This window comes from Colletotrichum abscissum (assembly GCF_030869225.1).
Source record: "Colletotrichum abscissum strain IMI 504890 chromosome Unknown Scaffold_59.1, whole genome shotgun sequence".
Lineage (NCBI taxonomy): Eukaryota > Fungi > Ascomycota > Sordariomycetes > Glomerellales > Glomerellaceae > Colletotrichum > Colletotrichum abscissum.
The window spans coordinates 204,897-219,082 of NW_026850502.1; the positions used below are offsets into that span (position 1 = coordinate 204,897).

General features: G+C 52.5%; 3 protein-coding genes across 3 annotated transcripts; 1 reads left to right on the top strand and 2 right to left on the bottom strand.

Moving 5' to 3' along the window:
- Positions 1 to 761: 761 nt before the first annotated feature.
- On the bottom strand, positions 762 to 2,219 carry CABS01_14905 (pre-mRNA processing factor 3; the record flags this gene model as incomplete). The annotated part of the gene is made up of 1 exon (XM_060548243.1): positions 762 to 2,219. One exon carries the CDS (start codon positions 2,217 to 2,219, stop codon positions 762 to 764), a length of 1,458 nt encoding a protein of 485 aa, XP_060392865.1.
- An 844-nt stretch (positions 2,220 to 3,063) lies between these two features.
- CABS01_14906 (RNA polymerase Rpb1) lies at positions 3,064 to 8,239 on the top strand (the record flags this gene model as incomplete). The annotated part of the gene is made up of 2 exons (XM_060548244.1): positions 3,064 to 3,245; positions 3,307 to 8,239. 2 exons carry the CDS (start codon positions 3,064 to 3,066, stop codon positions 8,237 to 8,239), a joined length of 5,115 nt encoding a protein of 1,704 aa, XP_060392866.1.
- Positions 8,240 to 12,654: 4,415 nt separating this feature from the next.
- Positions 12,655 to 13,464, bottom strand: CABS01_14907 (uncharacterized protein; the record flags this gene model as incomplete). The annotated part of the gene is made up of 1 exon (XM_060548245.1): positions 12,655 to 13,464. One exon carries the CDS (start codon positions 13,462 to 13,464, stop codon positions 12,655 to 12,657), a length of 810 nt encoding a protein of 269 aa, XP_060392867.1.
- Positions 13,465 to 14,186: the final 722 nt, after the last annotated feature.

The window sequence follows — 14,186 nt, forward strand, 5'->3', positions numbered from 1 at the left end:
CCCGTCTTGACTAAGTCCCTGTATATGTTTTCCCTCCCCTCAAGCACCTCTTGTCATTGTTGTCTGCTAGATTGAGTATATATAGCTCTTTTGATCGCGGTCCCGCCTCTGCGACCTTTGTTGAAGCTGCTTGGCGGAGATGTTGCGTAAATGGAAAGGGGGGAAACGCGGTGTACAACGTTGCGAGGAGAGCGGACCGCTCAGGCAGCCATCGTACCGGCAGGGCCTTATTGTTTCCCAAGTCCGATCACGCTTCTCCTAAAAAGTAGGCTGCTCTTGCAGTTCTAGAGCTGCTGGCATGAAGAGGCCGTTGCGTTGCCGGTAGACCATGGCCAGACTTTCTCCGTCCACTGTTCGGGTACGGCCAAGCTGACTCAGATTGCATGTACCACATCGGAGTCATATTCCAGTAAGCAATAGCTTACTTTGCAGTGACTTCAGAGGCGTTCAACGTTGATGGATGAAGGTACAGCTCGCAAAAGAGGTGGGCGAGAAGAACAATTCTCTTAGATCAAATAGTCTGGAACAAATTCTCGATAGGGACGACCAGCCTATTTTTCCAGGGCGAGACTTTGAGTGCACTTGATTGTTAGGTTATTCACAAGTAATGATCACAGCCATATCAACGACGAGTGAAGCTGAGCGAGAACGCCTTAGCTGTCCGATATGACCTACGGGCTCAACAAAACAAAAAGGCAAGTCTCCTTGGTATTCTATTCTTCTGTGACAATCTTTCGTTAATTACTGGCGAGGATCTCTGATTACATGTTTTTCGCGACAGCCCAAAAGTTATCCATCTTGGCTCGGGCCAACGCGTCCCTGGCTTCGGCATCAGATTCGCAGACCTTGCTTCCCCACTTGCGGTAGGCCCTCGTCTTTTCTTCGCCTTCAAACACCAGCTTACACTCATTGTGGGACATGTCCTTCAAATCGCCGCTCTCGTTTTCCGCTACCAGCCATTCGCGAAGCTGTTGTTGGGTCTTCCCCTCTTGCGAATGTGCATTTTCGGTCCAGTTAATCCGCTCAAGCATGAGCTTCTTGTATTTGCGTATGCTGTGCTCGCCGCCTTCAACAATGACAAGGTTCATCCTTGGGTGCATGATGCAAATACCCGTGAGAGCATGCTGTTCGGCATTCTTTTGGATCCTGAATCTATTCCGGCCGTTGGCGAGACTGTCAATCTTGAACACCAAGATATGGATGCCTTTCGCAGCATCCTTTTCTTGGTTCGTAGCAAGTTTGACGTGCTTCTCTTCCTTCGTGAGCTTGCGTTCTTCGTTGGCCTCCAAGTGATTCTGCTGGCGCTCAGCGATCTGCCTGTTGACGAGATTTTCCACAGCCGTAGGATCCTTCACTGCAGAGTCTGCGTAAACACGCATCATGTTGCTCTTCTTGACTTTGGGGGGTGGAGCTGGCACTAGTCCAAGTCTGATCTTTGCTTGCTGCTCCTTGAGTTCGGCCATCCTTCTCTGCCTCCTGGTCTTGGCCATTTCTTTCGGTGTTAGGTACATCGGCTTCAGGGCTGGGGTGTTCTTCTCCTGCGGCGGTTCCAACGCGACGGGGTGTTGTACATATTCCGTGATGATGGTATCTTCTTTGATCTTCAGTTTGGATTCGTCGTCGATACAGTCGTAAGAGGTCCCGTCGACCAGTCCACCGTCGAACCATTCTATGTCCGGAGGAGGGTCGACGACAAGATTCTTCTCCAACTCCAATTCATCTTCGATGCCGGCTTTCCTCGTTTGCGCCGCGATTCTCTTCTTCATCTCCTCGAGGGCAGCTTGTCGCCGCAGCGCCGCGGCTTGCTGGATGAACTTGCCCTTGGCATGGAAATTTAGCGACCGAGCCTGACGTTGTCTTCCACTTGCGGGCTGTGCTGCCTGCTGGTCGTTGAAATACGGGTTGGATAGCGGCGCATCGCGGCCTCGCCCAGTAGCATCTGGGGCTTTGAATCCAGTCGAGAACTTCGAGTCAGAGTGCAGTCGACTGCCGGATGGCTTTCCATCATTGGGTCTAGCTGGTGCCTTTGCCTGACCGAGACTCTCGAGTACTGGGTGTAATCCGACGTTAAGTCCTCCTTTAGCCTTGGAGACGCCGACTGCTGCAGCGACTCTGGCTTTGAGCGCAGCCATCTTATCGGCGGCCGATTCAGGTTTCGAAACCCGGGAGTTGGGGTCGTGACGAGGCCCAAGGCCTAACGAGTCTGACTGTCGATCCATTATGACCAGGCTGATATGCTGCCACTTTTCTCCACGACTGGTCGTATGAACCAGATTATGGGATGCACGTCTTTCCGGAGATACACGTGCTTCGTCGGGCGGATGTCGGGTAAGCCTGGGCGCTCTCTCGTTCTGAGCCGGTCGTCTTCGCAGAGTTCGCTGATTGTGTATCGCGGTCGGAAGGGTAAATCATTCGCAGTGATCCCAAGGCAAAGAGGATGGGCAGTAGAGTCCGTAAGAGCTTTCGGTAGTGGCCCCGTTGCACGGCTGATGGAGGTTGTGGTTGAGAAATACGGAGTGTCTCTTGAGAGCTGGAGGGAGACGCTCCTACTGTGGGCTCTGGTCAAGAGAGTGGCTACGTGATTATCCAGTTAACACTGTAACCTCGATGTTATCGTAGTGCCCGTTGTGAGGTAAACCCAGGCACACAGGCTAATGTGCAGCACACAGGTACGTAGGTGGTAAACACTAGGTATGCCATGTACCGTACCTTACCTACCTAGCCTAATCGCAACCTGGAAGGTCCCGTTCCTCCAGGTCATTTTGAGATGCCTTGCTGCCTTGCGCCGATAGCACAGTGGCAGGCAAAAAAACAGTGCAGGACCCACTAGACAGAGGCGGGTCTCCGTTCTGCCGACCACCACCGCCCAAAAAAAAAAGTTCCCCTCGGTCTCCCACCGAGGGTTGCTGCTCTGGACCATCCGCCCCGGTTGTATTGCATTTGCGATCGAGCGAGTGCCTCTTTGAAGCGGAAGCTGTATGGAAAATTTGCTTCGGATACCACACCTTCTGCCGTTCCGACCCAGATTGGTGCCAGGCTATTACCTGACGCCTCAACGGCAACATGAACATCTCTCAACCCGTTTCGTCGTCTGTCGAGACGGTCGAATTCACATTCCTCACCGAGGAAGAAATCAGAGCAATCTCGGTCAAGCGCATTGAGAACGACAGCACATTCGACAACCTTCTGAACCCCGTTCCTGGTGGTCTCTATGATCCTGCTCTTGGATCATGGGGCGATGCTCTGTATGAAATGCCCCGAATATCCCTTGTCCTTGGCTCAATTGACTTACACGTCTCTTCACAGCTGTGCAACCTGTAACTTGAACCAGTCTTCATGCCCGGGCCACGCCGGCCACATCGAGCTCCCCGTGCCGGTATACCATCCTGTATTTCTTGACCAGGTTCTCCGTCTTCTGAGGTCGCAATGCGTCTACTGCAAAGGTTTCCGCATGCGCCATCGCGAAATCAATCGATACTCCTGCAAACTTCGATTGCTGCAATATGGCCTCTTGCACGAGGCTCACTTGGTTGATGCTATTGGAGAAGAGCTTAAGGGCCTTGCACTCCCGGGTGTGCCCACGGATTACGAGAGCGAGGCAGAAGAAGAGGGCACCTCCACGGTCGACAACATTATTGGGGCCCGAGAGGTATACGTTCGCCAATCTCTCAAATCACACAGGCTCAATCTGGGCGAGGTCAGGAAGGGCAAGCACGAAGGTGCTATCGAAATGAGGAGAGAGCTCATCAAGGACTTCCTGACACAAATCACCAAGTCCAAACGATGCGACAACTGTGGCGGTATATCGCCTACCTACCGAAAGGACCGCTTTGTCAAGATATTCGAAAAGGCCCTTAGCGAGAAGGATATGGGTCAAATGGCACAGAAAAACCTACACCTCAAGGACTCCATGGCGACAGCAGCTCACCAGCGCAAGTCGAAGCGCGGCAACACCGACACCGACGAAGGTATTGCCGACGTTGATACAAACTCATCGAGCGAGGAAAACGACGTTGACATGCGTGATGCTCATGACGACGACCTCGAGAAGGAGGAGGCAGAGTCTAGAGTTCATGCCGTCCGTCAAACCCCCGGTCAGCAGCGATACCTTAGTGCAATGGAAGTTCGCGCACGTCTGAGGGAGTTATTCGACAAGGAACAAGACATTATGTCCCTCGTCTACAACTCGAAGCCAGTGACCAAGAAGGCAGCTAAAGTGTCTGCCGACATGTTCTTCATCCGAACCATCCTTGTTCCCCCCAACAAGTTCCGACCCGAAGCTCGAACTGGCGATTCTCAGATTTCTGAGGCCCAGCAGAATTCCCTCTACAAGATGATCATGCGAAACTGCGGTAGCATTGCGAGAATACACCAAAGCGTGGGTGGCACAGACCAGTACGGGAGAGCAAGAGACATCAACGATTTGCACCAAGTATGGACGGAATTGCAAGAGTCTGTCAACTCTCTGATCGACAAGAGCAAAAACCCCGTCCAAGGCGCAGCTGCGAAAAGGAACGAAGATGGCATCAAGCAGAAGCTGGAGAAAAAAGAGGGCCTTTTCCGAAAGAACATGATGGGAAAGCGAGTCAACTTCGCTGCCCGCAGCGTCATTTCCCCCGACCCTAATATCGAGACCAACGAGATTGGTGTGCCTCCCGTTTTTGCACGCAAACTTACATACCCCGAGCCCGTCACGAGCCACAACTTCAAAGATCTGCAGCAAGCCGTTATAAATGGTGTCGACAAGTGGCCCGGCGCGGCTGCTATTGAGTACGAGAACGGACAAATCGTCAACCTTCGATCCAAGTCTGCAGATGACCGCCAGTCTCTTGCCAACCAGCTCCTCACGCCGACCAACGCCCAGTTGAGTGGCATGAAAGGCAAGAAGGTTTACCGACATTTGACGAACGGCGATGTTGTTTTGATGAACCGTCAGCCGACACTTCACAAGCCGTCAATCATGGGTCACCGAGTTCGCGTGTTGCCAGGAGAGAAAACAATCCGAATGCACTACGCCAATTGTAATACGTACAATGCTGATTTCGACGGCGACGAGATGAACATGCACTTCCCCCAGAACGAGGTTGCCAGAGCTGAGGCTCTTCAGATCGCCGACACAGACCATCAATATCTGTCTGGCACGGCAGGCAAGCCTCTCCGTGGTTTGATTCAGGACCATCTTTCGGTCTCTGTTGCTCTTTGCAACAAGGATACCTTCTTCGACCGAGACTCATACCAGCAGCTCATCTACTCCGCCCTCCGTCCAGAGAGTGGTCATATCCTTGGCGAGAGAATTGAGCTCCTTCCTCCGGCAGTCATCAAGCCAAGACCTAGATGGACAGGAAAGCAGGTCATCAGCACGATCTTGAAGAACATCAAGCCACCAAATGGAGAAGGGCTCTGGATGTCTGGAAAGTGTCAAGTCAAGGGCGAGCAATGGGGCAAAGGTCATCTGGAAGAGGGCTCAGTTTTGTTCCAGGACGGACAGTTCCTCACTGGTATTCTTGACAAAGCCCACCTGGGTCCTAGTTCAGGCGGTCTGGTCCATTCCATTCATGAAGTCTATGGGCCTGCTGTTGCGGGCAAGTTGCTCAGTGCCATGGGCCGCCTCCTCACTCGCTACCTTAACATGAGGGCCTTTACTTGCGGCATGGACGATTTGCGGCTCACATCGGAAGGTGAGCAGGCTCGAAAGGAGGCATTGAAGGCAGCGAAGGACGTCGGACTCCAAGTTGCAGCCAAATACGTTTCACTGGAGGACAAGGCACCAACGAGCACAGACCGGGAACTGCTCACTCGCCTGGAGGAGGTCATGCGCGACGACACTAAGCAAGAAGGTCTCGATCTGCTTATGAACCAGAGCGGTGGCGTCGTTTCGAGCGCGGTTACAGCAGCTTGCCTTCCCGTCGGTCTGGTGAAGCAGTTCCCCAAAAACCAGATGCAGTCTATGACAACCTCTGGTGCCAAGGGTAGTCAGGTCAACGCTAACCTCATTTCATGCAACTTGGGACAACAAGTTCTTGAGGGCAGAAGAGTCCCTTTGATGGTTAGCGGAAAGTCTCTACCCTGTTTCAAGCCATTCGAGACGAATGTTCGTGCAGGAGGCTACATTGTTCAGCGATTCTTGACTGGTATCCGACCGCAAGAATACTACTTCCATCATATGGCTGGTCGCGAAGGTCTTATCGATACAGCTGTCAAGACGTCTCGCTCTGGTTACCTGCAAAGATGCATTATCAAGGGTATGGAGGGACTTACAGTGACATATGACTCGACGGTGCGAGATGCCGACGGCACCCTCGTACAATTCCTCTATGGCGAGGACGGTCTCGACCCGACTAAGCAGAAGTACCTGACCGACTTCAGCTTCATCCTCCGCAATGTTGGTTCCGAGTCGGCCCAGCTTAATTTTAGTAATGGCTTCAGGGAACAATTTGCCGGCACCAAGGACGAGATTCTCAAGCATATGAAGAGTGCTATCAAGCACGCAAAGCTTGATAGTCCCGGGGCCAAGGATCCCATTATTTCCCTGGTCAACCCTGCGAGAGTAGCATTTGCGACATCCGAATCCTTCTACGAGAAAATGACAAAGTATATCAAAGACAACAAGGATGGTCTCATCCGCGACAAGTCAAGTGGCCCGTCTGGCCTGGTGGATGCACCCGCTGTCAGCAAAAAGTCGGCAGAGCTTGTTTTCGCCGCCAAGTACATGCGATCACTCGTTGAGGCTGGTGAGGGTGTCGGCATTGTTGCTGGCCAGAGTGTGGGAGAGCCTTCGACACAGATGACCCTCAACACATTCCATTTGGCAGGTCATTCCGCAAAGAACGTTACGCTCGGTATTCCACGTCTCCGTGAGATCCTCATGACGGCAAGCCGATCTATCTCAACGCCGGCCATGACACTACTTCTCCATCCTGAGTTGTCCGCAGCCGAGGGAGAGGTGTTTGCAAAGTCAATTAGCGTTTTGCCTCTTGCTCATGTGCTTGACACGGTAACCGTCAACGAGCGCATTGGAAAGGGCATCAATGCTTCATTGGCCAAGCTGTACGACGTAAGGCTCAACTTCTTCCCTGCTGTGGAGTACACCAAAGCCTACGCCATCGATCCCTCTGATGTCATAGATACTATCGAGAAGCGATTCCTGGATCACCTCTTGAGGATGATGGCCAAGGAAATCAAGAAGCGCAGCAGCGATTCCACCTCGGCTACGCCTGAAGTTGGTGTCAAGTCTGGTGTAGTAGAGATGGTCAGTGGCAACAGTGAGGCGAGACCTACCAACAACGACGATGATGACGACGAGGAGGATGGCGACGGTGACGCCACGAGTGCCAAGAACAGGGCAAATCGGGACGAGGCTGTATCATATGGTCCGAATGATGATGAGGACGACGCGATTCAGCGACAGATGGAACGGGAAAATACCGAGGAAGAAGATGAAGGGTTCGAGGGTAGCCCACTGCCGTCAGGCGACCAGGACGGCTCAGAGGACGAAGATGACGGGGACAAAGACATGGATAGTGAGGACGGTGGCTGGAGAGCCGAGCGAGTGAAGCAACTCTATGCTCCCGTCACCAAGTTCAACTACGACAGCGCAGGAGAGTGGTGCGAGTTCACTCTTGAGTTCACGGCAGATACCCCCAAGGTATTGATGCTCAACATCGTGCAGGCGGCGGTCAAGAAGTCAGTCGTTCAGCAAATTCCTGGCGTTGGCTCTTGCACCTTCACGGCCGACCACAAGATCACAAACGCCGCTGGCAAGGATGTGACAGTGTCCGCCATCTACACATCGGGTTGCAACCTCGAGGCTATGCAGAAGTACGGTGACTTCATCAACCCGAACCAGATCACAACCAACGACATTGGCGCTGTTCTAGACGTGTACGGAGTGGAGGCATGCCGAAACAACATCGTGTCTGAATTGGCCGGCGTCTTCGGCGGTCACGGTATCAGTGTTGACAACAGACACTTGAACCTCATTGCTGACTACATGACGCGCAATGGTGACTACACGCCGTTCAACCGCAATGGTCTGCGTGGCAATGTTAGTCCCTTCACCAAGATGAGTTTCGAGACGACTCTGGCTTTCCTGAAAGACGCCGTTCTTGATGGCGACTGGGACGATCTCAAAACACCCAGTGGTCGTATCGTCATGGGCCGCCTGGGCAAGATTGGCACGGGTGCCTTTGACGTCTTGACGGCTTTGCCTACGCATCACATGTCGTCCAACATCGAGTGAGCTTGGCCCCCTGTCTGTCTACTGGCATCTGTCTTGCTTTGGGTTCTGGGATTAGGAGTCGCCATGGCAAGTTGTTTATTGACCAATAACTGTACTTTGTATGCGGGATTGATAGAGGTGACATTCGCCTGAAAAGTAATTATGAATTATCAAGATATTTGTTCATAAAAGTTTGTTCAAAAGACGTTCACCGGTACGATTGTACAAATACGGCCACAAGAAGAGGGGGATGACGCGGAAAGTGAATTGATGATCATTCGCAGTGCCTCCCCCCACCTCCTTTGCGCCTGAGCGTGCAGTCTCGGTAAATTCGAGAAGGTGATAAGGGTATTTTCGTACGTATGCGAAGTAAGGCAAGGTAAGGTCGCCTACGTACCTCGTAATACTGCAATTGCGGTCTGCACGTTTTAAAAATTCCGCCGTGTCCACGGACCGTTTCAATGTTCTCTAAAACACTGATGCCATGCATAGAATTTAGGCGTGATTTTGAACACGGCCTGATACTCCTGCTGATGGCCAAGACCGCAACTGATTACCCTGCCTCCTTTGTCAGACCGACGACGCACACACAAGTGGCGGCCGTTGTGTTGGCGCATGTGTCGAGCCAGCCCTACCAGGCAGTAGAGCCGAGACATGACGGAACTTAACAGAGACGGGGGTGGGAAACGCTTTCCATGTGAGAAGGGGGCGCGGTGCGGGTAGGTGGCATGAACGGCGGCCAGGCGAACGCGATGCGTCTCACCTACCTGCATCCCATCCCATCCCCTCGACTGAGCGATATTTGGCCTTTGGGTGTGGGTACGGAGTACAGATGTTTGGGTGACAAGCTGCATGCATGGAGATAATACACGCGGGCTCGCAGGGCTGCTGAAGGGAGAGACGAGGATAGGCGCCGAGAGAGACGAGAAAATGCGACGCTACCGCGTTTGGGGGCGGTTATTGGAGGGTGCATGATGCGGCCACCCATGAGTCCATGACCACGACTACAACTGTAACCCGGAGATCCTTTCAGAGAGTGTTTGAGTACCTAGAGAGGCCAAGGTATAATGTACGAGTACCTTAAAGAAAGGAAGCAGCCGTTGGATGGACTGATTCGAGATTGAGCGTTGTAGAGTTGATTAGGTTGGAGATGTAATCATCGATCAGCGCTCCTTTGTTGGTGAGCCAAGTTCACCACAGAGTGAACTGGGTGAGCAGGTAGATAGGTGTGTGAGGTGCTGGCCAGCCGGCGGGCGAGACGGGGACGGCTACGGGGACGGATGACCATATTACCTACCTACTTTGCTGGTGATTGGCAAAATGCGACTTCAAGGGTGTTGAGCGATTGTGGAATGCTATCAATTGCGTCAATGATATGTTGGAAAACATGGCCTTGAATCCTTGTGCGGCGTGAAGGATGACAAGAAAGCTCCGTCTAATAGGTTGATGATACCTGCGGATAGGAAGAGAACTGGGGGGGGGGGGGGTATCAACTTGGCATCTTCCAATTTGAAGAAGCATCGAATGTCATGATGTGCATAGCTTTGGGTTATTCCTCAAACCAGGCTGAACTAAGGTACCATAATGGTTTAGTACAAAATAACACACGTACGGAGTAGACAGTCACGCAGTGAAGACACTTTTGTTCATTTATTGGAAAGCCAAAGACACCAGCAGCCAATGCAACGCTGCACCAACAGCGAGGAGATGACCGCAGAGGACAGCCTGTATCCGTAGGGGACTCAGGGAGAGAGCACACACCACACCTAATACGGACCCCTGCCAGGCCCTTGCCCTTGCCGGGTGCCCTTACCGTTACCAACCACCGTACGCGAATCCCCGCCGTAGCGCGCCCCGCCGAGACCGAGGAGACAAATCAAAAAGGGATTGCTGGACAGTTTCCGGTGTCCAGGGTGCTGTAAGATGTTCGATACAACGTGCCATCGGTCCCGAATGGAATATCGTACAGGACAGTAGTCAGCTGTGAGCCCGAAGTAGGGCAGTGGGTGCAAGACGGAGGAGAGCGCGAGAGTACTGCCCATAGGTGATGTAAGTAAGGTAAGCTAGGCAGATGGGTGCAAATGTGCGGATACGTAGTTGAGTGTCACCTGTGTCTTATATTATGTAAGCCGAAGGGGAAAGAGGGAAATAATAGTTGACTACCAATTCGTGAGGCGACACGAGGTTGAACTAGTTCACTGATCCTGGTGTGTTATCCGTCAAGTCTTTACAATTGAATAGCTAACAGAATCCGAAGTCAGTCGCCAATGTAGACGTCTGTACGGAGTAGTAGGATCTCATTGCACAATGAAAGTGACCAGGAAGTTTGGAGTGGAAATGCAGTGAAGTGATGCCGGTGGAATCCGTATAGGGCAAGGTAGCAGTGTATCTGTATCCGTATCCGTAGGAGCTCTTCTGCGCAGTAAGGCAGCGAGTGTACCGACCAGGTACCGAGTCTTTTCCAAGTTCCCCAGCAAGTCCAGGCAGCGCTGTCGTTCACTAAGGTAGCGGGCCGTGGGTCTTGTTCCAACTGTCAGCGTGCGATGCAGCGTGCTCCACGCAAAGTCCCGTCTGCCAAGAGCTGCAATGGCCGGATCTGGTCAGGTCACTATACCGCACTGCAGTACGGAGCGATACGTCCTCCTGGCAGACGCGGAGGAAAGGTACTTCTTGCCATGTACTCTCCAAGAGACGGGGTGAAGTGAGCAAGGACCACCCGTCCACGTCCAACACTTGCCCGCCGCCTGTCGCCCGGGGCTGTTGGCTCCAGCTCCCGAACTCCCGGTCCCACCCAACTGCTAGGTACGGCCCTGTGTGGAAAGATGCATGCATGCCTTTCATGCTCCAATCTTCAATCCCGTTTGCCTGCAAGTTCACACCCCTCCCCCTCTTCTGAGTTCCAAGCCATGTGCCATCTAATGTATTTCCATACGATAACATGCTGCCTCTGTCACTCTTTGCTGACAACCAGCTTTCCTCCCTCCCGTCGAGGGTGTCAACCAAGAGGAACCGCACCTCATACGGACAACACCATCGTCCAAGATTCACGTTGCAACTTTTCGTCAACCGCACCACAACTCTCGGCCTGGCGCTTGCATGGCCAATCGCATACTTGCCGTTCGGCCCTATGGCTTATGTGGCTCGTAGCTCATTCTCAGTGGTAATGTGCCTCAGCATCCCAGTTTGCGTTGGTATTAGCCCTACCATGCTCAGGCCCAGCTTCAACACGCTGTAGTTCAAGTCCGTAGCAAGCCTCTTTAGACCCAGAGTTCTGCATGCACTGCGTCGAATGTCTTGTTTTGCAGCACAGATGCGATCCTACATCGCCGCCTTGTTGGCCTCAGTTTCTGACTACTCGTGCTGGAAGATGCCGTCAGACGTGGCATCCTCAATCGTGTCGTCCACAATTACTCGCGTCCCGTAAATATCTTGCATGTCCGGCCCATGTCTCCTCGCACTCCCCGTCACCACGGAAGCTGACCTTGCCGGGCCTGCCCTGACCTCAGTAGGTTGTCTGTTAAACTTTGTATAGCAAGCCAACAAACAATCCCGAAATTTGGAATTCTGGGTCTTTGCTCCTTATCCTGCCTTATCTTGCCGGTGTACCCTGCTACTTCGAGGTCGACAGCTCGCTCCATGTCTTTAATCTGCGGCCTCAAGCGAGGCCAGGCTGCTACCTCCATGCCACCCACATTAGAACTCCCGGCCTCGCAATGTAGAGTCTACGCTATATGCCATGAATTGTATCCGATTGGTCAAGGTACAGTAGTTTTTTTCTCTCTTTCTTTCTTTATTTCTTTCTCTTGCAATTGAAGGCCTTGCTCGGCCGTATAGCTGCTACTGCTATTATTTGACTTACCCTTACCATGCCCATCAAGTACATTCCGTCATTAAAGTAATTCCTCATGCCGTGCCCGCTCGATGCGCCAACGCCATGATATAGACAGTTACAGCATCTCCACAACAAATGATTTGCCGTGCATGTAAATTAAACCAAATCCCCCAAACCCAATTCGAGTTGGTGTTACAGTGATCCCTCAAACGTTATGAGAAAGGCTTGAATACCACACAGATCCTTCACGAGAGGACTAAGTCGCCGTCCCGTTATCGTTGCCAACTATCGCCATGTGTTCCATCGCTCGCGCCAGACAAGACGCTTCTACTCCTGCAGGCAGACGATTCGGGATGTAACAGGCCATCACCGGCCCCCATCGGCGCATTGATGGGAGGCAGAGGCCCTGACCCGGGCCCCATGGGATGTATCGGTCCTCCCATGCTACGATTGACTGGCGCTATGCCTCCAAAACCCTCCACACGAAGGTCGCAAGTGCCAACATCGAAGCGTTTGGAACACCCATCATCCATGTGCCTGAAGCCTGGGTTAGTAGTTTATTTACTGACAGCCGCTATGCATATCCAGCCGTGTCTCCCACAACTTACCTGCGAAGCGTGTCCTTCCGGGCGAACAACCTTCCACAATAGTCGCAACGGTGGTTTTTTTCTTTCATGTGAACGCTTTGGTTGTGTCTCTGAAGGTCTGTCTTCCGGACAAATCTCTTGTTGCAATCGGCTACTGGACATGGAAATGGGTATTCCCGCTTGTCGTCATGTGTATCCAGATGTGCCTTGTAGTTGTAGCTGCGGCTGAAGAGTTTGCCACATCCTGCAACTTGACACTGGTACTGAGCGTCCGCAAAGGACGTCATCTTCCGTGGCGCTCGTTTTGGGCGGTTATGCTTTCCGTCATCTGCCCGCTTCGACTCTCGACTAACAGGAGCTGGCTCCCCCGCAGGAGAGTTTTGGTAGTACTGCTCCACGCCATATTCGACTTTGGGCCAGCTTGGAGATTGGTTATCTGATAGATAGTGCTGGTGAAGATTGCCGTATGTGCTTGATTCTGTCATGTAAGGCGTCTGCATTGAGCGTGGAGAAGCGTAGTGCGAGGCGTCAATTCCAGATCCGTACTCATTGGCGTTCTCCATCTTGATCCTCGGCCCCAACGAACTCGAGGAATGCGCAACTTGTGCGTATGACAGCGAACTTCTGGATGAGGATGGCCCGGGTGAGCGTCCCGGGGAGTCTGTAAGAGAATGTTGATGGTGGCCTAGCACAGACGAGTGGGGTGGCGGCGGAGGGTATGAGTCGGATCCGTACGAGGCCGACACTTGTGAGTCGTACTCAGCAAACGGGTCGTATCCTCTAGATAGAACATTCGGGATGGAAAAGGATGAGGATGAGGGCGCCATGATGTCGGTGGTAGTCCAATCTACCGGTGGGCGAGGATCCAAAGGTGGCAAGGAAATGTCTGCTTCAGCTGCCTGATCCAAGGAGCAGAGTTGGTCGGCAGCGTATAAAGAACTGATTTTGTACTGTTGAGCCGCCAAGTCTGGAGACGGATATTCAAGCGAGGAACGTTCCGATGGACAATAGGTGTGAGTTGGAGATGCCGGCGACCTGGTAAGAGATGGTGGTGTAAGATCCATAACTGGTTCGGCCGCAGGCTTGCTATTCTTTTATCGTTTCGACGGGCGGTTGGTTGTTGGGCGTAAAAGTTTGGTTTATATACCAACAGGGCGTTGGAGCAAGACGCAATCAGGCCTCGAGGGGGGTGGAGGATGCCCGGTTGGGACTCGGGTAGATTTGTGTGAGTGGAGGAGCGTGTGGATAAGAACCTGATCGGGAGTGCTCTGTTTCTGATTGGCAACCTTGTCTAAGAAGGCTGAGGGACAATAGGTAAGATGGGGAAAGAGGCGGTTATAAAGGAATTTGTTCACAGGTGGAGAGAGGGCAAGACAAGGCAGCAAACTCGAAGCTGACAAGGGTTCTGCTGAAGAGAGAGAGAGAGGTGCGTATAAAGTAGTCCGGGTGTAGATATGTATGAGATCAGGTGCGTGGGCAAAAGAAGGTAAGGTATCCGTGAGGTGCTGAAGTATCCAGAAGATGGGAATAACCTAGTCGAGAGCTATCA